General features: G+C 40.8%; 2 protein-coding genes across 2 annotated transcripts; one reads left to right on the plus strand and one right to left on the minus strand.

The window, feature by feature from the left end:
- Nucleotides 1–5,330: 5,330 nt before the first annotated feature.
- Nucleotides 5,331–7,023, plus strand: LOC124154943 (putative nuclease HARBI1). The gene is made up of 3 exons (XM_046528708.1): nucleotides 5,331–6,309; nucleotides 6,393–6,596; nucleotides 6,726–7,023. The coding sequence occupies exons 1-3, from the start codon at nucleotides 5,648–5,650 to the stop codon at nucleotides 7,006–7,008; spliced, it is 1,149 nt and encodes a 382-aa protein (XP_046384664.1). The 5' UTR covers nucleotides 5,331–5,647; the 3' UTR covers nucleotides 7,009–7,023.
- A 94-nt stretch (nucleotides 7,024–7,117) lies between these two features.
- LOC124156659 (serine/threonine-protein kinase C-like) lies at nucleotides 7,118–10,109 on the minus strand. The gene is made up of 2 exons (XM_046531319.1): nucleotides 8,508–10,109; nucleotides 7,118–7,655 (listed from the first exon to the last, which is right to left on the minus strand). Exons 1-2 carry the CDS (start codon nucleotides 8,708–8,710, stop codon nucleotides 7,118–7,120), a joined length of 741 nt encoding a protein of 246 aa, XP_046387275.1. The 5' UTR covers nucleotides 8,711–10,109.
- Nucleotides 10,110–23,237: the final 13,128 nt, after the last annotated feature.

Consider the following 23,237-nt stretch of genomic DNA (forward strand, 5'->3'; position numbering starts at 1 on the left):
TTAGTCAGGCCCGTCGCGAGGGCGGGGCAAGTTGGGGGCGCACCGTGTTCGCCGACGAAATTTTTTTTTAAAATATCCTTGTATGTTTTACTTTCATAATCGATAAAATATCCTTATTACGAAAAAATGTTTTCAATTATATTTTTAACTCTCCCGATTGCAGATACATATATGTTATGGGGGGGGGGGGGGGGGGAAGGGGGGCGCACGATCCCAGTTCGCCCCGGGCGCCAGATCAGCTAGCGACGGGCCTGGTGTTAGTCACCGAATTTAAGCTTTTTCGCCTCATGCTATCTTGTTTCAGGCATTATTACCATGTCGTCTACATCCTCCTCGTCAGAAGACATGATAACCAATGCCCTATCATAATCAATCAACAAACTGAAGTAAGCTATCTTTATCAAATAAACCTTCAAAATAAGAGTTAATGAGAAGGCTGTGATTAAAACACCTTGTTTTATAAACTTCGGTGTTTTGCAACATTTATTTAAGAAAGTTTAACGCAAGAACTGCCAGACAGAAACTAAAAGTTTAACGCAAGAACTGTTAGACAGAAGCTAAAAATTCAATCCATACTTCAACCTCGTATCCTGGGGTAAGTGCGGCAGGGGGTCGCACTTACCCCGGAAGGTAGGAATGAATGGTTACGACGGGGAAAGTGCGACCCCCCATCTAAACTAAATATAATGACCCGAGTTCCTAAATTTAAAGTAAAGCAAGGAAAACTAATCCATGAAGAAGAGAAAATAAGATATAGTTCTTACCTAACACCTCCGATGCGTTGAATCGAATGCGATGAATCAACTCTAGGCATTTAGTCGCCCTTTTACTTTTGATTTTAAGAAAAGGTTCTCGACTCTGTTTCCCTTCTAGACATGCAGTACATACAGTTCTATTTTCCTCAGGGGCGTAATCAACTCCATCAGCTAACCCTTCTCAGCAAACTCTTTGGCATTGGAGGTTGGGACATCTCTGCCGCTATGGTATGAATCTACTGAGAAATGGATTAGCTGATGGAGTTGATTACGCCCCTGAGGAAAATAGAACTGTATGTACTGCATGTCTAGAAGGGAAACAGAGTCGAGAACCTTTTCTTAAAATCAAAAGTAAAAGGGCGACTAAATGCCTAGAGTTGATTCATTCTGACCTCTGTGGACCATTCAGTGTAAAATCATTAGAAGGAAATAAGTATTTACTTGTATTTATAGACGATTACTCTAGAATGATATTTACCTATTTCATTAAAACAAAAGATCAAGTTAGAGTAAAGTTTCAAGAGTTTAAAAACCTCATGGAAAAGCAAACTGGCCAGAAAATTAAAATTTTACGATCAGATAATGGTTCTGAGTATGTTAATAGGGAATTCTCAGATTATCTTAAGTCAGAAGGAATTATTCACCAGACTTCCATACCCCGTACTCCTCAGCAAAATGGTGTTGCTGAAAGGGGAAACAGAAGCATTGTGGAGAAGGCTCGTTCCATGTTGCATAGTGCCAGACTACCTAAGTCATTTTGGGAAGAAGCTGTGAGAACTGCTACGTATCTCAAGAATAAATCACCTCATAGATCCGTTACAGGAATGACTCCAGAAGAAAAATGGACAGGTGAGCGTCCCAACTTGACACACTTAAGAGTATTTGGCTGCCGAGCTTTTGTACATATTCCAAAGGAGGAACGCAAGAAGTGGGATAGCAAAAGCAAGGAACATATATTTGTAGGATATAGTGAGAATAAGAAAGCTTACAAATTTAGGGATCTTTCTAATTATATGAAGGTAGTCCATGCTAGAGATGTTGTGTTTTTAGAAAATAATTTTTCCGGTGAGAGCAGTACTGATGCTCAAATTCCTTTGGATTCTTACAATGAAAATGCAGATTCAACAAAAGATGAAGCTGCGGCTGCTGTTAAAATTCTTTTGGATTCTCCTTGTGAAAATGCAGACTCAACAGAAGATAAAGCTGGGACTAATGTTCAAGAAACTGCTAAGAGTCCTAGATATCCTCAAAGGGTACGTAACAAGAAACAATTTCCTGATCATGTTGTTTTACAAGCAAAAAATTTCTTTGACAAAGAACCTACCACATTTGAAGAGGCTATGCAAAGTGAAGACAAAGAGCATTGGATGAAAGCAATGATGGAGGAATTAGAGTGTCTTAGAAAAAATGAAACTTGGAAGCTAGTGCGAGTTGCAAATAAAAGTGTAATACCATGTAAATGGGTTTACAAATTGAAAAGAGACAATGGTGGTAAGATCATCAAGTACAAAGCTCGTTTAGTTGCTAAAGGTTTTGCTCAAACTCATGGTATAGACTTTGAAGAAACTTTTTCTCCGGTAGTCAGAGGTTCAACTATCCGTTTGCTGTTGGCTATGGCAGCAGAACTGAATCTTGATGTTGAACATCTGGATGTCGAAACTGCTTTTTTAAATGCCACTTTAGATGAAACCATCTATATGACACAACCAGAAGGTTTCATAGCTGTAGGTGAAGAGAAGAAGGTTTGTCTATTACAGAAGTCTATTTATGGACTCAAGCAGGCTAGTCGTGCTTGGAACAAAACAGTTCACAAGTTATTGTATGAGATAGGGTATATTAAATCAAAACATGAACCCTGTGTCTACTTTAAACATATTGGAACTAAAATAGTTATTATTACATTATATGTTGATGATTTCTTTATATTCTCCAATGATGAGAAAGAAAAGAAGAAATTGAAGGAAGAATTGAAGAAGAGATTTGTCATTAAGGATCTTGGCAAGATCAAACATGCCCTGGGAATGAATTTTACAAGAGATGAGAAGAGGGGAGTATTCAAGATAGACCAGAAACAATACATTAAAGATGCTTTAAAGAGTTTTGGCATGGAAGATTGTAAGATTGTTTCGACCCCAGTTGACGTTAGTCAAATGAAAGAGAAGGGTAAGGATATCATAGATGTCCCGTACCAGTCATTAATTGGAACTCTCATGTATCTCTCCGTCAACACGCGGCCAGATATTTCCTTCATTACTAGCTATCTCTCCCAGTTTAATAAGAAGCATACAGATATACACTGGAAGATGGCCAAGCGGGTACTTCGTTATCTAAAAGGTACTATGGAAATGGGACTCACATACAAATGTCAACAGATTCAGAGGGAACTGCGGTATAGCCTCTCCTCACAACCAACTAAGACTACGAGATGAACGGACACGTATATTTCCTAAGCATGTGGAACGAGAAATTAAGGGATAAGTATTACAAAGTCGTTGGCTCTGGTTTCATAACAATGTGTGGAATATGTTGCACGACCGCCACCTGCTTCGAGAACGGAAATACGATTTTCCTGGAGGGGAGTCGCACTTACCCCACCTCACCTTATGGAAATTAAGAGATCTTAAAAAATATTAAACCTGTTTTTGCTCGTAAGGATAGTTACAAATAGTACACGAGAAAGGTATGTTTTAACAATATATATTTTATTTTTTAAAGTAAAACTTACCAAATGTTGCTCTATATGGTTGCATTAGGGCCGTATTCTTAGTCGACCCTGTAGGGCCAACCGACCCTGGATACGTCATCAGCCCCCACATAAACCGATCTCACCCTACATACGCCACATCAAGCCCTACATATGGCCGTTTTTGGAGCTAAACGGGCCCTACTTGATGTAGGGTACCCAAACCAACCCTACACCCTACAAAAACATGGCGGCCAAATATCGCCTGCTGATCACCTCGATTAAATAATTTACGTTGTAATGCATATTAAGGGAGACGAGCTCGCCCAAACCATTTTAAAATGCACAGTAACACAGCGGAAAGGTAACATACTACCACTTTATAGCCACCAAGTTAAATAAATTATAAAATTGACTGAACTTGTGGCGGCCACACGTCTTGCCTCGCCGCCACACCGCTTTCCCGGAGGCAAGATAAATCGCGCTCCATCACCGCATCTCCTCAATAGGCCAGCTAGCCCAGCGGTAGAGCGGTCGCCTCCCAAGCGCGCGGCCCGGATTCGATTCACCGTGCCGGAAATGGTAATTACTTTATTTTTTCTTGCCTTCTAGAATTCCTTTCTAGAAATTTCTTTCATGTTCAAGAACAGTAACATAGAACATTCTGGAAGTGCACCAATAGAATAAATATTGCGGCCTTTCGGCCGTTGAATTTTGAATTTGAATTGGCCGGCAAGTCAGTCTGAAATATGGAACGGATTAATAAACATCGTCCAAACCATTACAGTGCCTTATCATTGCTAGCAGACAATGCCTACGCCTGCTACAAACTAATAAGAAGAATATAGCGGTATACAAGCATCTGGTTTCTACGAATATATAATATTTTTCACGTTTGGCACTTGGTATACTTTTGGGAAGCCAATACTTCGTTTACGTACAACCATAGAAAACGTATTTTCATGCCACTATTTGCCACATAATAAACTTAACTACGGAAGGTAAAAGCGAACGACGAACCTTGATGATGCAACGTAAGTTCCCACGTCAATGATCATATTTGCTCCGTACTTATTACTATCTTGTACAAACCGCTTTTGAAGTAATTTGAAGGCAATAAGGTTCTACTTTTGGCTCGATATGAGTGTATTTGTAGCGATAATTAAGGTACCGACACGACCTGACGGACGACACCGATTGTTTATTTACCTTGAGCTGTTGCCCTAACAATGCGCCCGAAAATTATAGGACGTCTTTTCTTACTTTCATAGTTAGTTCCCATTGCGCCACCAGAAGAGTGGAAAATTGGCGCTGCGCCATCATCTACGTCATCTCAGAGAAGTTGACGACGGAATCACCCCCCACCACTTATGTAGGGTCGACTGAGAAACGCATGTAGGGGCCTTTTGTTATGTAGGGACGGATATGTAGGGTCGACTAAGAATACGGCCCTTATGCCTTGTCTACACTACACACTTAACTTAAGTGACTTCACTTAAGGAGGAACCATCATTTCAAACATGCCCGAAAACCTCCCCTTATTTCGACATATGTTGTTGCTCATTATTTTTTCTATCGAATAGTGAAAAAATATTACTATGTCACCGGCCATTTAAGAAAGATTTATGGATTTGAAAATGACGGATTTCCACCTTGAAATACATTGTCTTTATGGGAGAATTATGTCCTTCCCTTGTAAAACATTTTTTATCTCAAATTTGGCCCGAAATATATCGTTGAAAAATTAGCACAGCATAGAATAGACATCGATGCTTAATATATCTATTTTTTTAGAAGGGGTTACCGATATGTTAGCGCCAGTATTTAAGTTTAAAGAACATACTTCCGGTTTTCTGCAGATGCCTCGTTCACATTACGATCGTCCGAGCCGTCGTCGGAACTATCGTGCATTCACACAACGATGGTCGAACCTGTGCTGCCCTCCAGTGTTGAAACCTTGAAACCAAAGGAAACAAGTGACTGGCGGTAAACAAAGCGGTTGATTTAAGTAAGTTTCCGATATCACTATGTATTTAAGAAATTATTACATATATTTCATAGTGTATTTTAGGCATCATTTTAAATTTCAACGCGTATTTAAGGTATTACATGCGCGAAAGCGTATTTCATAAGGAGGGGGAAGTACATGTATCTCTGAAAAAATATGTTATTCTGATCATGTAGGTTGCTGAAGTGAGACCAAAGAAATATGGACGCCCTTATTCTTCAGTTGATGGCCGGATACCGAAGGTACATCGATATCCGAAACAGACGGCTTCACCTCCTTGCGAGGATGATCGATATCGATGAGGCGCTGGTAATGCGAATGCGGCGGAGGGCTGCGAGAAGGGCGTGGAGGTTTGTGCGCGCCCAAGGTTTTTGGGAGAGAGATGTGCCAGCCTGGCCAGAGGATGTCTTTCAGAAAACTTTTCGGCTGTGCAGGGAAACTTTCAGTATAATATGCAGAGACTTGGGGGAAACTTTGGCCAGGCAGGACACACAGATGAGGGAGGCTATCCCGGTGAGGAAGAAGGTGGCCATAGCCCTCTACTTCCTCAAGTCGGGGTCGGATTATGGGGTGGTGGGCATGACTTTCGGCGTGGGACGGTCTACGGTGTCGGCGATCGTAGAAGAATTTTGTGCCGCCGTCCGCCGGCAGTACCACCCCAGAATTCGGTTCCCGGCGACGGAGGAGGATATGAGGGCCACTGCAAACCAATTCGAATATAGATGGGACTTCCCAGGAGTCATCGGGGCCGTGGATGGGTGCCATATCCCCATTAAGACCCCCTCCCACGAGGGGGGGGACTACTATAATTACAAGGGATGGCACTCCATCATTTTGCTGGCTGTCGTCGACAGTGCATACAGGTATTGTAAATATCTTAACGCTTTTGGAAAAAACAATCGATTTCTTTGCTCAGCACTGTTGTAACCTGTAATTTTTTCCTCAGATTTACCTACGTCAACGTTGGATACCCGGGGAGGGTGAATGATGCTGGAGTCCTGCGTGCCAGTGCACTATGGAGAAAGTTAACCTCAGGGGAAATACCCAATCATTACCATTTGGTTGGTGATGGGGCATTTCCCCTGGGGCAACATATGTTGAAGCCCTTTCAGCAGCCTCGGCGACCATGTGAAGAACTTTTTAACTATAGGTAAGTAACAATTTCCAAATGGAAAATATAAGTAATGTCCCATTCTTTGCTATAACTTCCAAATGCTATTAGTGAAAACAATATATCTGAGTGTAATCAATAATATCATTGCCCTTTCACCATCTTCAGGTTATCAAGAGCTCGCATGGTCGTCGAGAATGCATTCGGGCGGCTGAAGGGCAGATGGCGGGTCCTCCTGAAAGCTGCCGACGTGGAGGTTGGAAAGCTTGTATCAATAGTGAATACATGCTGCATACTCCACAATATTTGTGAGGCCAATAACGAACCTGTTTGGCCTGAATGGATAGAGGAGGCAAATGACCAGTTCCCTCAACCAGGGTTTGAAAATCATGGTGACGTTTACCTTGATGGGGTAGAGAAGCGGCTGCTGCTGGCAGAACAGTTGCAATAAATTTTTTTTCAAATATTTCTTATTCATGTTTTTTATTTATCATAAACGATTTAAAAGTACCATCAGGCAATTTCACCAATAGGGTGGTGTGAGGATCCTGGGAAAGAAGCTAAAGGAGATTTTGGGGGGAGAGTCTGGAAGAAGGCTGAGAGGTAGAGGGCTGAGGATTGGTGAGCAGTGAGACAGAGCGGGAGGGAAGAGGCATGGAGACAGAGGGGGAGGGAAGAGGCATGGAGACAGAGGGGGAGGGAAGAGGCATGGAGACAGAGGGGGAGGGAAGAGGCATGGAGACAGAGGGGGAGGGAAGAGGCATGGAGACAGAGGGGGAGGGAAGAGGCATGGAGACAGAGGGGGAGGGAAGAGGCATGGAGACAGAGGGGCTTGAAGGGGGCAGTGATATAGGGGGGCTGGGGTAAGGGTGTGGAACAACGAAAGATCCTCTCCTCACAGCTTCCGCGGTTTGCTCAAGGCACACCAATGCCCTCTCCTCCCTTTCTTCCATCCTCGCCAAAGCTGCTCGGATATCCTCCCGCGTTGCCCACAGTGCCTCCGCTGGGTCTCTCCGCCGTCTCTTCCTCATTCCTCTGGCAGAGGTCCCTGAGGTCATCCTTGGACTCCCGGTGCCTTCCTCATTTGTTGCTACCTCCCTATCATGAAATAGATGATTATTAGCACTAACAAAAATGTTGACATGGTGATTACATAAATGAATTCGCAATAAAAAATTCCACAGACTTATTAAAACTGACATTTCCACTTTCTCACTTATTATCAGGACCTTAGAGTCTGAGAAAGTGGAAACCTCTGTCCGTTTTATTCAGTGTCCGTGGTGTTTCACAAAGTACAATTGTGGTTCCTCAATATTAGCTTTTTGTCATAAGTTAAATGGATGATTTACAAAGGGGGTCAATACAAACATGATCCTAGATTCGATTGTCATTTGTGATTTGCAATGATACAGACTCTAGAATTTAATACCGCCACAAATGAAGATGTTTCCCTCACAATACAAGCTTGTAACGTTTTAATTAATTTCTCTTAGTTTCACTTCACTTACAAATATTTTATTGATAATACAAACTCGGGAGCAAGGGAACACCCGTCCGCCATAACAATCAAAATCCGACTTCCGACTTTTCACTTCCTCCCGCGCCGTCAACAATTACCTCACTCCACCTCTGCTGCTTATTATTGCTTGTATTACGTCACACCAAAAACCAAAACAAGCTACTCAAAATTAGGTGTTACGAGTTGAAAGATGAGTAATGGGACGACTTCTTTAAATTTGCGAATGAAACAAGTACACAAAGATCTGGTATGAGGAATAAAACAATCCAGGGAATGAAATCCTTCGCAAGAGTGACAGATACTGCCCCACTAAATGATTGATGTTTGAATGCATCACGTTTTTTTTCAAAACCATAAACAGGTAAACATTTATATCAGGGCAGTCACCGATGCATGAACTATGCAAAGGAAAAGTAACTACTGATACTCACGAAGACACCAGGGAATCCACCAATGCTTCGGGAGTCCCTGCTGGAGAGCTGGAATACAGCATATGCAGGGCCTCCCAATGCCTCCACTCCGGTGGAGAATCTCCAGACCTCAGGGACCTCTTCAGCTCCAAATACCTCTTCCTTAGATTGTTTAACTTGTCCCTCACTTGAGAGGCTGTCCTGGGGTACCCTCCTGCTGCCATCCTCTCAGCAAGGAGCTGCCACACCACCCCATGCTTTCTTTGGTGGTTCTTCACTCTAAGAGAGTGATAAAGATACCATCAAAACATGTTGTAAAGTGAAGAGTGTGATAATAATAACATTCATCTTTTTTTGGCGACCCCACCTCATGCATTAAATATTTGCAGTTACTGTCAGTAATTCATTCTTGAAATTAAATGTAGCCAAAATTTAACAAAATAGGCATAGAAATAAGCTTTTAAAAATACAACTAAAATATACAGTGAACAAATTTATTTTTAATAAGGAAGAATAGCGGGGAAAACCGAATGAATCAGAGCGATTCATAACGTTAAAACCCAGCCACTTTGAACATTACTTACTCCGAATGTTCATTAAATTTGGCCTTCCAAATAACTACCATTAATCTTTAACTTCGGATCACTAGTGATAGCTATAACGATGTTTAAAAGTAAACAAACCAAAAAGCACTGCGCCGACCACAAAATGAATACGTAAGAAAAGAAGTTACAATAAGTGACTGTCGGTTATCTATTGCACACGTATCAAAGGATATTAAATAATAATAGCTCCTGCAACCGACACTATTTTGACTTGTTCAATTACGAGAAAATGTCTACAAATTGAAAAATATCTATGGAAACATATATCTTAAAATAATCTATGGAAACAATGTTTCACAATGGAGGAGCATATCATAATATTACACACGATTTCCTACGCACAAATTATCCATAACTGCATAAACGTATACATAAATTCATTCACACACTTAGCCAATGCCAAATTTAAACGAGAATAAATGGAAGGAATCTTAATTAAACTATCATCAAATTACGTCATGTGCTTTCCAAAGGTAGTCGTTTCGGATTTAATTGATCAATTCCTGGAAAATATTAATGGCACATAAATGCTCTCTTCCTTAAAACAATATTCAAGCCAGCTTCTACACTTTAACAATAGCTTTACGGACCGTCGAGCGGAAGCATGGCAATGTTCTTCAAAGGTCGGCCTTTTAAATTTCATACTTCGAAGATGATTTAATACATATTATGACCTTATTAACCTTTAAGTAACTCAATCTAACTTAATCACATTACCATAGCTGTGGGATCACAATATTCGGACAATCAATACTTTACGCCATGTGCATGGCCGAACACGCTGATTTCCCTTAAGTTCTACTCCAGATTAACTCATACAAGTACATACTGTATATAATTATTAAGAAAAAATATACTTCATTTACTTGTTTTGAATTTCTTCCTCAGAATAGATATTAATCAGGGCAACTACTTCCTCTTCGCCCCAGATGCGTCCCTGCTGCGTCAATTCCATGATTCGAAATGGGAGCTTCACGAGCTTTTCGTCTCTCTGTTGTCGCTTCCGTTTCCGGTCTCCCAGCGCCTAATCATCGTAAAGTGGCAACGTTCGGAACTACATCAACTATAGTCAGAACTTGCATTCACACGGCTAGTTCGGTCAACTATCGTCAGGACGACGGCTCGGACGATCGTAATGTGAACGAGCATGGCCAACTTTAAACAGGCCGGAACATGGAATTTTGGCAACGCTGTGCCGGGGTCCTATCGTGTTTGTTTGAGAGCATGGCGACTTATGCGTGAAGAGTATCCGTGTAACCGAAGAAGCATTAAATCTCTTGTTAAAAAGGCAGAACTGGACTTCTTTTGTGGATATCATATTGAATAAAGGTACGTACAATAGTTTTAAGATAATTTTTGGGAGCTGAAGGAGGAAAATCACGTTTATTACTTCAAAAGTGTCGCGGTCACATGCCGGCCGGCCATAAATGGTGGGGAATTGAGAGTGCAACAATACTGGTTTAAAAGGGGGAACAAGAATTATTTTTCTGTACTTTGTTTTGCCTTACGGTAAGTAAAATAGTTTAAAGATATTCTCAGTGAGTTGTGAGTGGATATTCAACTGTATTTCATCCAAAGCATAGCGTCTGTTGGCGGCCGGCCACGAAGTAACCTTGAGAGTACACAAATGAAACGAGGCGTATTTGTCGGGATATAAATGCTGCGTTGTTTTTACAATTTTATTATTCTCGGGTTAACAGTGATTGCTATATTTGGTGTGCCTTATGAATAACTATGTGTAGTTGTGTTTATAATAACGTCGTATATTATTGAACGACGAATGGCTTCTCGTTTACTCTGTTAATATATGTCTCCAGGTACTGATGTTATTCATATTTTCCAAACTTATTATGAATGCACTGCTTTTTTTCTGTGATCAGCGAAACTATCTTTATTAATGCAACTTTCCATTGTTTTCATTAAAGGGGCCCAAGCGTTGTTGTGTGCATATTGCAGAAGCAACTACCTATCCACCAAAAACAAGGGGTATGTTGTGACGGCTGCCCGGTCCTACGCCACTGCGCTCGCCGCTCTTCTTTTGTCATCACTATATTTCCACCTCCGACCGCGGCGGTGGCGCTTCATTAGGTAGCGAGGAGGTGAGCCAGAGAGGGATACTCGAGGCAGTCGTTCGAAGAAGACCCGAGGGCGAAGCCTGCCCGAATCACTGAGGTTTTAATTTTCGGTAACGTAGTTTTTTTCTTTATGTGGCCGAGTGACCTGCTACCCAGATCCTCGCTTCGAGTAAGCTCTATACCTTAGTTTTTTTTATCCTGATTACCTTCCCCTAATTCCCTCAGTAAAAGTTGGGGAGGGACCGTGCTAGCGGTCAAACCTATCCCTTTTTCATCACTTAATGCCTCCGTGGAAAAATGGTTACGCCGGCTAGATATTCCCACACAGGAGCGTAATACCCAACTAGAAATGGCTGACGGGAGCAGGGCTTCCAGCCTAAAATCCGCAGTCCTTCCCGTACTCGCGGGCGATAGAGAAGTTCGGATAGTGGTTGCCATCCTCCCGCGTATGCCCTATTGTGTGGTATTGGGAACGGATTATCTTACGAAAGTCGGTGCGAGACTAGATTTTTCGGAAAACACTGTAAAAATAGGCACCGCGGATATCCCCGTCAATCCTTCTTTTGATTACCCCGCGCGGGACGAGGGGAGCTTGCAGGCACTACGTGCCGACTGTCATCTCAAGCCCGAGGAGGATGACGCCCTTATGCGATTTCTGGACGCAGAGATTAAACAATTTGACCTTGTTCCGGGACGCACTCGTGTGGTGAAACATAAAATCGTGTTAGACAATGCCACTCCCATCAAACAAAGATACTATCCCGTCTCTCCCGTAATACAAAGCATGATTAACGTCCAGGTGGAAGAGATGTTGAAAAGGGGGATTATCGAACCTTCAAATAGTTCGTGGTCTTCCCCCGTCTTACTGGTCCCCAAAAAGGACGGGACCAGAAGATTTGTTGTGGACTTCAGGAAAGTTAATAGTGTTAGTAGAAAAGACGCATACCCCCTGCCGTATATTGCCAGCATACTCGATAAACTGAGGGCGGGAAAGTATGTCTCTACTTTAGACCTAGAAAAAGGGTATTGGCAAGTGGAATTAGAAGAAGGAAGTCGGGAGGTTACGGCTTTCACCATCCCCGGCCGTGGTTTGTTCCAATTTAAAGTAATGCCCTTCGGTCTACATAGCGCAGGGGCAACTTTCCAACGGCTCATGGACAAGATTATAGGAGCCGAATTAGAACCCCACACGTTTGCTTATTTAGATGATATTGTTATAGTGAGCTCTTCGTTTCGTGATCACTTAAGTCATTTAAGAGAGGTATTTAAACGCCTGAGAAAAGCGGGTTTAAAGATTAACGTAGAAAAATGCCAGTTTGCCAAACCCCGCCTGAAATTTTTGGGATATATCGTGGGCAATGGGGAATTGGAAACCGACCCAGAAAAGATTTCCGCGGTAGCCAAATATCCCCCACCCACAAATGTTACCGAACTCCGGCGGTTTCTAGGATTCGTAGGTTGGTATCGCAGGTTCGTACCCCGTTTTGCGTCCATAGCCGCGCCGCTCACGGACTTGTTGAAAAATAGTCGAAAAAAATTTTATTGGTCAGAGGAACAAGAGGCTTCTTTTATTAAATTGAAAGAGTGTCTCATATCCGCGCCCATTTTAACCTGCCCCAACTTTGACTTGCCGTTTATTATAGAGTGCGACGCCTCCGGGGTAGGAATAGGAGGCGTTTTGACCCAAAAAGATGAAGGGCGGGACCGCGTCATTGCCTACTGTTCGCGAACCTTAACACCTGCCGAAAGGAATTACAGCACGACCGAGAGGGAATGTTTGGCCGTATTATTTGCCATTAGTAAATTTAAACCCTATGTCGAAGGCTATCGCTTCCTGGTCATCACGGACCATGCCTCCCTCAAGTGGCTTGCAAACTTCAATAACCCCCAGGGCCGCCTCGCGAGATGGATTTCGCAACTCCAGCAGTTTGACTGCGAAATAGTCCACCGCAAAGGGGGATGCCATGTAGTGCCGGACGCATTATCTAGGATCGCCACATTAAAGGGGGATCCCGCGCCTATCCCATCGAACATTGATGACCCGTGGTATTCGAACCTCTTGCGCGACGCGGAAAGTAACTCTTCCGAGGGCGGAAACTTACGTATTGTGGGTGAAAAATTATATTATAGGTGCGGCGACGGTACGTGGAAATGTTTGATTCCAGCAGCTGCCCGGCTGCAGGTTCTAGAAGATAACCATTCTTCTAGTAGGGGTGGCCACCTCGGTTTTTATAAAACCTACCGGAAGGTGAACGAATTTTATTCGTGGCCGTCCCTCCGCAAAGATGTAAGTGATTTCGTCCGTCGCTGTCGAACTTGCCAGCGGTATAAGGTGACGCAGTCGAAACCGGCCGGGATCATGAGACCGCATGGTATGGTGCAGCCCTGGTCGGTCGTCGCTTCGGACATAATTGGCCCCCTGCCGCGATCTCTCAAAGGTAACCGTTATATTTTGGTTTTCCTGGACACGAGTACGCGCTGGCCCATCGCGCTTCCCTTAAGAACGGTAAATACCACCCATGTAGTAAATTATTTGCGTAACGAAGTAGTTAATGTTTGGGGCTGCCCCGAGGTGCTCTTGACTGACAACGGCCCCCAATATGTCAGCCGAACCTTAAAGAAAGTATGCACCCTGTTTGGTATCAAATTGTGCCACACCGCTCCCTATTTGCCGCAGGCGAATCCTTGCGAGAGAACGAACCGGTCCCTCAAAACCATGCTGTCGATCTATTGCGAAGGATGTCAGCGGAAGTGGGACGAAAATCTCTCGGATATCATGTTCGCGCTCAGAACCGCCGTATCAGAGACCACGGGTTTCTCCCCGGCGGAACTAAATTTTGGCAGGCGACTTAGAAAACCCGAGGAATTATATCAAGAGTGTAATTCTGGAGATTTGGAGGAATTCGATCCTCAGACCTATGTGGGGAAATTAAAGGTGTCCCTGACGAAAATGTTTGCGGAGGCCTCGGAGGCCCAGAGAAAGGCGTCGACGCGACAAGCCCACTACTATAATTTGAGGCGTCGACGGGTGCAGTTCCCCAAGGATACGCTGGTGTGGCGTCGGAATTTTCCCCGTTCTGATGCGGCCGAGTTCACGGCGGCCAAACTCGAACCGAGGTTTTTAGGGCCATATGTCGTGAAAGACAGGGTTTCAGAGTCAATCTACCGCTTAATCACCCTCAAGGGCAAAGCCTCTGGCGATTGGCACGTACGAGACTTGAAACCGGTATACTAACCTACTGCGGCGGTCGAGCGCATCGCTGCGGGTTTTTTTGTTTGTTTGTTTTCAATTGCACGTTCAGTGTGTTCTTCTGGGGGGGGGGGGGGGGGGGGGATGATGTGACGGCTGCCCGGTCCTACGCCACTGCGCTCGCCGCTCTTCTTTTGTCATCACTATATTTCCACCTCCGACCGCGGCGGTGGCGCTTCATTAGGTAGCGAGGAGGTGAGCCAGAGAGGGATACTCGAGGCAGTCGTTCGAAGAAGACCCGAGGGCGAAGCCTGCCCGAATCACTGAGGTTTTAATTTTCGGTAACGTAGTTTTTTTCTTTATGTGGCCGAGTGACCTGCTACCCAGATCCTCGCTTCGAGTAAGCTCTATACCTTAGTTTTTTTTTATCCTGATTACCTTCCCCTAATTCCCAGTGATGAAAAAGGGATAGGTTTGACCGCTAGCACGGTCCCTCCCCAACTTTTACTGAGGGAATTACCTTCCCCAAGTGGGAAGTTGGTATTATTCCGAGTACGGGCGGAATAACTTCACTCTTGCTCAGCATCCCGTACTGGCGCCCAATCGTTCATCACAACGGACCTCGACCCAGAGCTTAACCCGCGGCAGAACTGTCACAATGTGACTGTGTTCCAGTTCACCAAAGATGAACGCAGTAGACAGAAGTGGCTGAAGAATATCCCTCGGAAGGATTGGAATCTTTCTTCAAGCGCAACAGTTAGCGTCAAGCATTTTGCTGAGCGGGATATCCTACACCGAGTAACTTACATGAATAAGAACGGTGGAGTGAAAAGTTACGAGTTAGATCGCCTAAAGTTGTCCCCTGGTGCTACTCCCACAGTGTTTCAGGCCCTCTCCTCTTCTTAAAACTTCTTATTGTGATCAGTGAACCATGAAAATCTGTGAACATAAGTAGATGAGTTGTACTTCTAAGAAATGAAATCAGGAAATATTGTATGAATCAGTGGAACATGAAAAGACTGCTGATGAAATGACAATATATATCTTTATTTCCGAAAGACATGCTAATTTGACATCTGGCCGCCTTCTAATACTGAAGGTACATTGGAAAATCAATTGCTACTAAGTGATATGGAATATATAAGTGGTATTTTGAACTAATTCATCTTTCCCTTCCAGGTAAAACTTCTTGTTGTGACCAGTGATCTATGAAAACCTGTGAACATAAGTAGATAAGATCTTGGAAATGAGATCAACAAATATTTTATGAATCAGTGGAACATGAAAGAACATTGATGAAATGTCAATATTTGTTCTCGTATCGATAAGGGTACCTTAATTGATATTTATCTGCCGTACTATACTCTAGGTATGTTGAAAATCCAAGGGTACTGAGTGATATCATATATGCGTAGTATTTTTGAACTAATCCATCTTTGTATTGCAGGTAAAACTCCTTATTGTGATCAGTGAAGCATGAAAATCTGTGGAAATAATTAAATATGAATTATTTCTTGGAGATGAAATGAACGAATATTCTATGAATTAGTGAGAACATGAAAGAACTACTGAGGAAATGACGATACAAGTTCTCATATTGAAAAGACTTAGTAAATTGACGTCTAGCCGCCTTCCAATACAGTAGGTATATTGGAAAATCCATGAGTGCTGAGTGAAATTATGTATATATGTGGTATTTAGAACAACATAATAATTTTCTCTGCGGCTAAAACTTCCTTTAGAGTGAACTTTGAAAATTTGGTCTTATAATCAATTATTAAGAACCTGGTGTGGCTACCATTATCGAGATTATTTCAATAATTTCCTTTCGTTTGTAAAATTTGATTTGATTTTAATCAGTATTGAGTTATACGGTAGTATAATGTTATTTGTTGAGACATTTCTCCAATTCGGAAGTCATTATTATTTCATTATACTGGTCTTGGTGTTTAGAAATATTAGATTGACTATATATATTTATCTTCCTTATGGCTTCATATTTTTTACACATTTTTGTCTAATACATAGAATGTTAAGACTAGTTTTTTTGCTATATCACATAAAGTTTTCTAATTAGCCCTTACATTTGTACTAATCATGTTTTTTTCATCAAATTTTTCCATCAGATAATGTGGTGCCTGTGAAACTGATAGCTGTTGCTGGTGACGGTTCATCGGTGAACTTCAAATGGCACGATCTATGGAGGTTGTTTCCGGCTGAAATTGAAATTAAGAACCTGTGGCAGCTTTTATTTATTCCACTTTCTGGAGTAATATTTATGCTTTGATGGCCATGCCTTGTGACATTGTGAGGTTGTTTGATATGTTGTTTGACCTCTTCAATATGAAATGTTTACCGGAAAATGTATATATCTGATTTTTATTTTAAATAAATGTTGTTAAACGTCATACATTTTTTTCTCTCCTGAAATACCGTGGCGAAAGGTGCTATAAAATAACGCATTACTTTTTAACATGTTAATTTATTAGGTTATTCAGGGAGGTGAAATGATGTTTATTTTAAAGCCGCTCTTTATTTCTAAGTCAATAAATTTTATAGGGTGCTATTCTATATAAACAACCAATGGGTTAAGCGGTATTTCCTTCTTGGTCTGAATTTCTGGGTCGTCGATCGCGGTACTTAAATATATTTCCGTGCATAATCTCGTATCCCTTGCCTTGTTATTAGTTCTCACGATTACTTTTAATAAACAGCTGTTATAATACGAAATACAACCACTCGAATAACTCAACCCTACCGTAGTTTTTATCTTAACTTTAGGGAGGGTGAACGGATGCCCATCTGTATTTACATCACACAACGTCAACAGCTGAGAGGCCGATCCACCGGACCCCAGGCAGTAGGACCCCTGACGTCACGTAAAGCGCTGTCGCCAAATTGCATGTTCCGGCCTGTATTAGAGTTGGCCATGGAACGAGGCAAGAGCGAGCAGCCATTATGCGGCGGAGGTAGTGGCAACGTTGCAAATATACGGAGGTTAAATATGAAGAGCGATATTGCACCTGTCAACCGCTGCATAATTCCAGTGAATTGGATTTTTCGGAGTCATTTTTATACGTATTCATTAAACGAATATTCAGTTCATCTCGAAACGTGCTATACACAGAATTATGAAATTTATCAGTGCTGGTTGTTAAAGTAATTCCTATATGCGACTACATTTTATTAAACATGCGAATAATCATGACCGGAATTCAATACATCCCTTGAAATTATCGGCGTATCGCTTCAAAAGCGAAAATGATAGAATATAATGAGACTTGCGATAGTTTATCTGTTCTTCTGAATACTACTTCAAATTTTTTTACGTTTATTTCGAAAAATATGCATCGTTTCAAACTTGTAGAAAATACTTATTTAAATAGAAGTTCTATGCGTAAAGTAGAAAATCTAGCGCATTATGTATTTAATCATCAGTTTAATTGATATTAAATGTCTAGAATAAGGTGTACAGGTAAATTAATGTACCACGAGACAAGCATATTGTTGTTGGGCACCGACCATGTAGTATTTGGAAATACAACTTCGCGAACGTACTAATTAATCGAATATTCACCCATGTAATTCTTAGAAAGTATAAAATAAAATAGACAAGAGTACTTCCTTTTTCACTGACCAAACCATTTACTTTGATACGTTTTCCTAAGGTCCAATTAGCATAATTTGAAAAAACAACAGTAAATACATTTACCTATTCATGAAGTCATTGCAGGAGGATAAAAATTAGGATGCATTCCTGAACAATCGATGGCAGCTGACACAAGTGAGTCCGTAGAAGTTGCAATGCCAGCCTTCCAAATTTACTGAAACTTCGGCACTAGGAACAAGTATTATTTAATTATCCTGATACTAATGATTCGAATTACATTTGGGTTAAAACTGACACATTAGTTTCTAATTTTCACTAATCAACTCCTTATTAATAGTATGGATGAGGATATTGAATGGAAAATCTACAAAGAAATAAACATTAAAGAGCTTTGTGTCAGTCATTCGACAGGGACTTTAATCTTCATAAATCAAGACATAAACATTGATTATTTAAACAATGATGGACACTTTATGTTGGGAAATATTGCAAAAATTCCTTAATAAATTAAAAAAGCACGTAAACGATTCGGTATCCTTCAACAGATGCACTCGTTGAAATCGCTTAGATGGAATTGATGGATTCACTTTCGGCCACATTTCGTTTCCTCAAATAATCCAAGCTCTTACCTTTACCTTCAGACACAAAATTGCCTTTAAATCGGCATAATGACGCCATCACTTCAGCCCAAAGGTATATTTAATAACTTAAGGCTAAGTAAAAGGGATAATAAAACGAGTAATATTGTCACAATGCAACATAAATCTACGAGGTAACGTAAACAAACAAAGGTGCTCAACCGCTGTGAAACTACGATATGTTGGCAGCGTTGTCAAGTTGGTGGTCAGCAATTATAAATAAACCATTTTTCCAAATTAGGTTGAAATTAACAGAGCAAAAGGTCTCATTAGTTAAGTTCATTTTATTCATCACAAATGATGTAGTTATAAAGCTTTACTGTATTTCCAGAGAAAGTACTTAAATTCTTCCGATACCTAAGAGTCAATATAACAGCCATTCTTCATATCACTATATTATTCCATTTTAAGTAAAATTCATGCATTGTACCCCAGACGGCACAGGAAGTTTTCGTACCTAAATACGAGGGTGGACAATCAAGATACAAAAATCGCGCTTAGGAAGTTACTTAGAAGGTTTTGTTTCTTTATTTCCTTTAATGACGATTAAAGATGCAAGAGGACTGGCAAATTCATATGCATCGATAAAATTGTATCTCATCGATAAAACTGTATTCGGTCTGGGACTATTTTCTTACGCGGGTGGTGCCATCTGGTGCCATCGTGCCATATCCTCCTAGAAAGATCACATGTCTTCACAAGCTAGCACAAGGCGTTGGAGATCGCGTCGTTTACGTAACGTCTTACCACATTTCAGGGATTTTTGTGGTTAAGTTTGTGAAAAATAGAGTGTCTGGTAATAGTGAAGTTTCCCTTATTCTTTAATTTCATTCACTGGGCTTCAGAAACGTGTTTGTGAGATATTTTTGTTAAAAATGCCTTTCGTGTGTTTATTGTCGGGATGACGTAATGGAAACTCCGGGACATGGTTCAAGGTTTTAGCTTTCCAAAAGATCCTGAGTTGAAGAAGAAGTGCATTTGGGCGATAAGAAGAAAACATTTCACCCCTACGAAAAGCTGTGAGGTATGTACTCTTTCTCGCTGTAATTATTTGGATGTAATTTTAAGTTAGAAGTGGCTTCGGGATGTTGATGCATCAACATCCCGAACTATTCAGTACTGAAGTACTATAGTACTATTCAGTACTAAAAATGGTGATTCAAAATATTGTAGCAGCAATTCTTTTGAAAATTCTTGCATTTAAGTTGTCTTTTTTGTATTAATTCATTCGGTAAACGTGTGGTTAAAGGAGAAACTAGGAATAAGCTGCCAAGTTTATAGGTTCGAATATTGCTTCTTAGCTTGCCCTATGGTGTATTACACGTCGGCTTTCATCATTTCAAATTATCTTATGCTATAGTTTAAAACAATAAAAATATCAGGCATAAAAATATTTACAATATTTACGAGCCTAGTAATTTGATTTCTCATGCAGAAATACCAAAAATTGGAAATGATTTGACCTAATAAGTTACATGGTATTTTATTATTTATTAATTTTAGGTGTCTGAGCTTCACATCGCACCTTGTGATATCAGAAAATAATCTGTGGCCTTGGACGAGAAGACGAGGAGAAAATTCTTGCTGAATTGGAGGTGCCCAGATTGGAGGAAGGTACCATTGCTTCACTGTTACCTGTCGCCAAGAAGACAGACATTGTGGCAGAAGTGACATATTTGTGGATGTGGATTTGATTTGTGCAAGTTGGTGCAGTGATAGTGGACGTTCATCGGAGAAAGTATTGACGATAGTTTGTATGTATCGACCAGTCCTCTTTTAAATAATTTTCTATTCGAAAGAGAATAAGAGTAATTGTTTCGCTAAATTAGATGTGGGATAGAAGAGAAAATTGGAAATATTATTGTGGTTGACAATAGAAAATACGTAATATATGTATTGTATTTCTGTGGGTTTTTTCTTTCCTGCCTCTTTAAAATTTCTTGCGGTGGTGACTTCATGCAAAGTAAGTATAAAATCGGAGGTGTGATCTAAGAGATAACATGTTTTATTTTACAAGTGTTTATGCCGGTGATTTGGCAGGACTTTCATATTTTTAATAGGGTGATACATTTACTGCAGTGACCTAGGGACTTTTACTCATCCCAAATAATTTTTCAAATACTTAAGCGCCTGATATGGGTAAGTTTTAGTAGCTGAGACTGAACTATACGTTAATTTTTGCTTGCATTTTGATGAATTCGATCATACTAATAGCAGATGTGTCAGCAATCCTGTTTCATCGGCAATTTTTATTTAAAAATTTTATTTCGTCAGGCTTTAGGGTAAGCTTTTTAATGCTCGTGGGCTATGTGATGTCTTATTTAGTGTCAAAATTAATAAGAATTTACTCTCATTAACATCTCAAGGTTTCCAAGTAAGTACGAGCCACTTAACAATGCTGGATGCTGGGGGTGCGTGAATTAGCCATGAGAATCTCATTTTTCGCAGAGTTATTTAAGTGGCCGAGTAAGTTTTGTAAGTTCTCAATGGGTAAATAATACTATATCATGAATTCTAATTACCATGAAAAACTCACAACCGACAAAACTTTGTCGGTCGTGAGTCTTTCATGGTAATTAGAATTCATGATATGGTGTTATTTACCTATTGAGAACTTACAATTCATAATGATTCGTATCAAGGTTCTCGCTACGGTCGGTAGCTATCGATTGTGTTGCGTTCGATACATTTTTCGATCGTGCGAGTTACGATATATCTAATGTCGACCTAATCGATTGAGATTAGCCTGAGTGCCGTGTTCCTGCGCGCTTCGTATCCAATCGTACGTGCTTAGTAGCGGACATTCACATGCTGCGTACGCGCTTCGTCGACAGGCCGCGAACGGAAATTATCCATTGACGAAAAGCGACGAAGCGGCATAGTATCCCCTTAGTCAATGGGTACTATGTACATACGAATTAGATACGGAGGGTTCTGTGCCGTCTGGGACAGCTATTTTGATTGATTTAGCATTACTTTTAATTTTTATGAATGACTAATTGAGCGATTTTAACTCGTTGTTATCGAGTTTATCTAACTAATGAAAGCAGTTTTTCGAAGCGCAGGTTCCTCCTTAAATATAATCTTAAATGTGGTGCGGTAGCTACACTTGAGCTTTAAGTCGACTTCAGCACCGTGATTGTCTATATCGGGAAACAGTTATGTTGACAGATGAAGGTCTAGGAGAGCAATTAGTGATTCTTTGATCCAAAGCGACTGTTATTTGAAATAAACTTCCAAACTCCGTGAATTAACCATTTTGGATTCAGAAGGTTAAAAGGAAAGACCGATTTCAGTTCCTGAGGGAACGCTATATGGCGAGAGGTGATGGAGTCAGAGGAATTTAGAATTACCTACTAAGCGTGACTTCGTGGAATGACATATTCATTACGTAAACAAAAACACTTATTGCTAGTCAAATTCCACTGCTTTATTAAAACCATTGATGTTAAATTTCAACCATTAATTCCTCCCACGTCCAATGAAATCGCCACATCTTATCTCCCTCGGCATCCCTAGGACTAACATTAAAGCCCTATGCAATAGTTTCAATAACAGTGTGTGGGAAGTTACTGAGTGCATTCGTTTACGTTATTTTCGATTATGACACCATGGAAAATAAACTGTTTTACCGGATCCTCTGCCGTCGTCTCATTGTCAGTCTTAAAATTCCTTAAAACGTTTCTAAGTTTTATAAATCGAGTTTCGCCGTGAGCAACAGGCATAGCAATTAGTTTTCACGGAAATAAAACCAACAATTATATGAGAAACACTACAAAATAAATTAGTCGAATTAATATCCCCAACACTAGAAATTAACCAACGAAATAGAACGCTCAATAACCACATCATACAATACAGCACAACTTAGAACATAATCAACGGGATGATGTGAGATGGGTATTATGTGCCATTTACAACACATGAAGAGCTTCAACCGTGCGGAAACAGTTGCCTACGCAATTTAAGTTGGGTTCTAAGATGACTTAAGTGGAGGTGTACTTAAATGAAGCTGGTGATACCTACACTACCAACTTAAATACAGAGCCAACTTAAGTAGTCACTTAAGTTACTAGTGTAGACCCGGCATTAGTCTCCTTGAGGATCCCCTCGAAGAGGATAAAGCCAGCAAGTGAAAAAACTTTCCACTGCTGAAAATGAGTAGGTATAGGATTGTGTCAAATCTGATATACAATGCGTTAATATTAGAATTCATTTTTTTCATTCATTCACATTCGTCGGCACTTTCTCATCCGAACCAATCTTCGTTCTAAGTCTTGGGTGACCGTATGAAAATATTTATTTGGAGCATTTCTAGTCGTATTTCTGCACTTAGGCACAATGCAGTACTTGAAGCTATACGCTGCGACATATCGAGGAATAACTACGACACGAAAAATACGGCGTAATAACCACAATATCTCCACTGTAAACTTCAATAATGTGCACGGTCAAGGTGGTTAAGAACAACACCATTGCATGAGCTGACGTCATTCAAGATGGCGGCGGTGCGAATTACGTTTTTCCTTGATGGCTTGTAAGACGTATTTTAAATGCTCATAATAAAAAAATAGATGACTTTACAGCCATATTGTTATAACTTTTAGCTTAATAATTACACCTACTTTTCAGA

The sequence above is a fragment of the Ischnura elegans genome, chromosome 3 (assembly GCF_921293095.1).
Source record: "Ischnura elegans chromosome 3, ioIscEleg1.1, whole genome shotgun sequence".
Taxonomy (NCBI): Eukaryota; Metazoa; Arthropoda; class Insecta; order Odonata; family Coenagrionidae; genus Ischnura; species Ischnura elegans.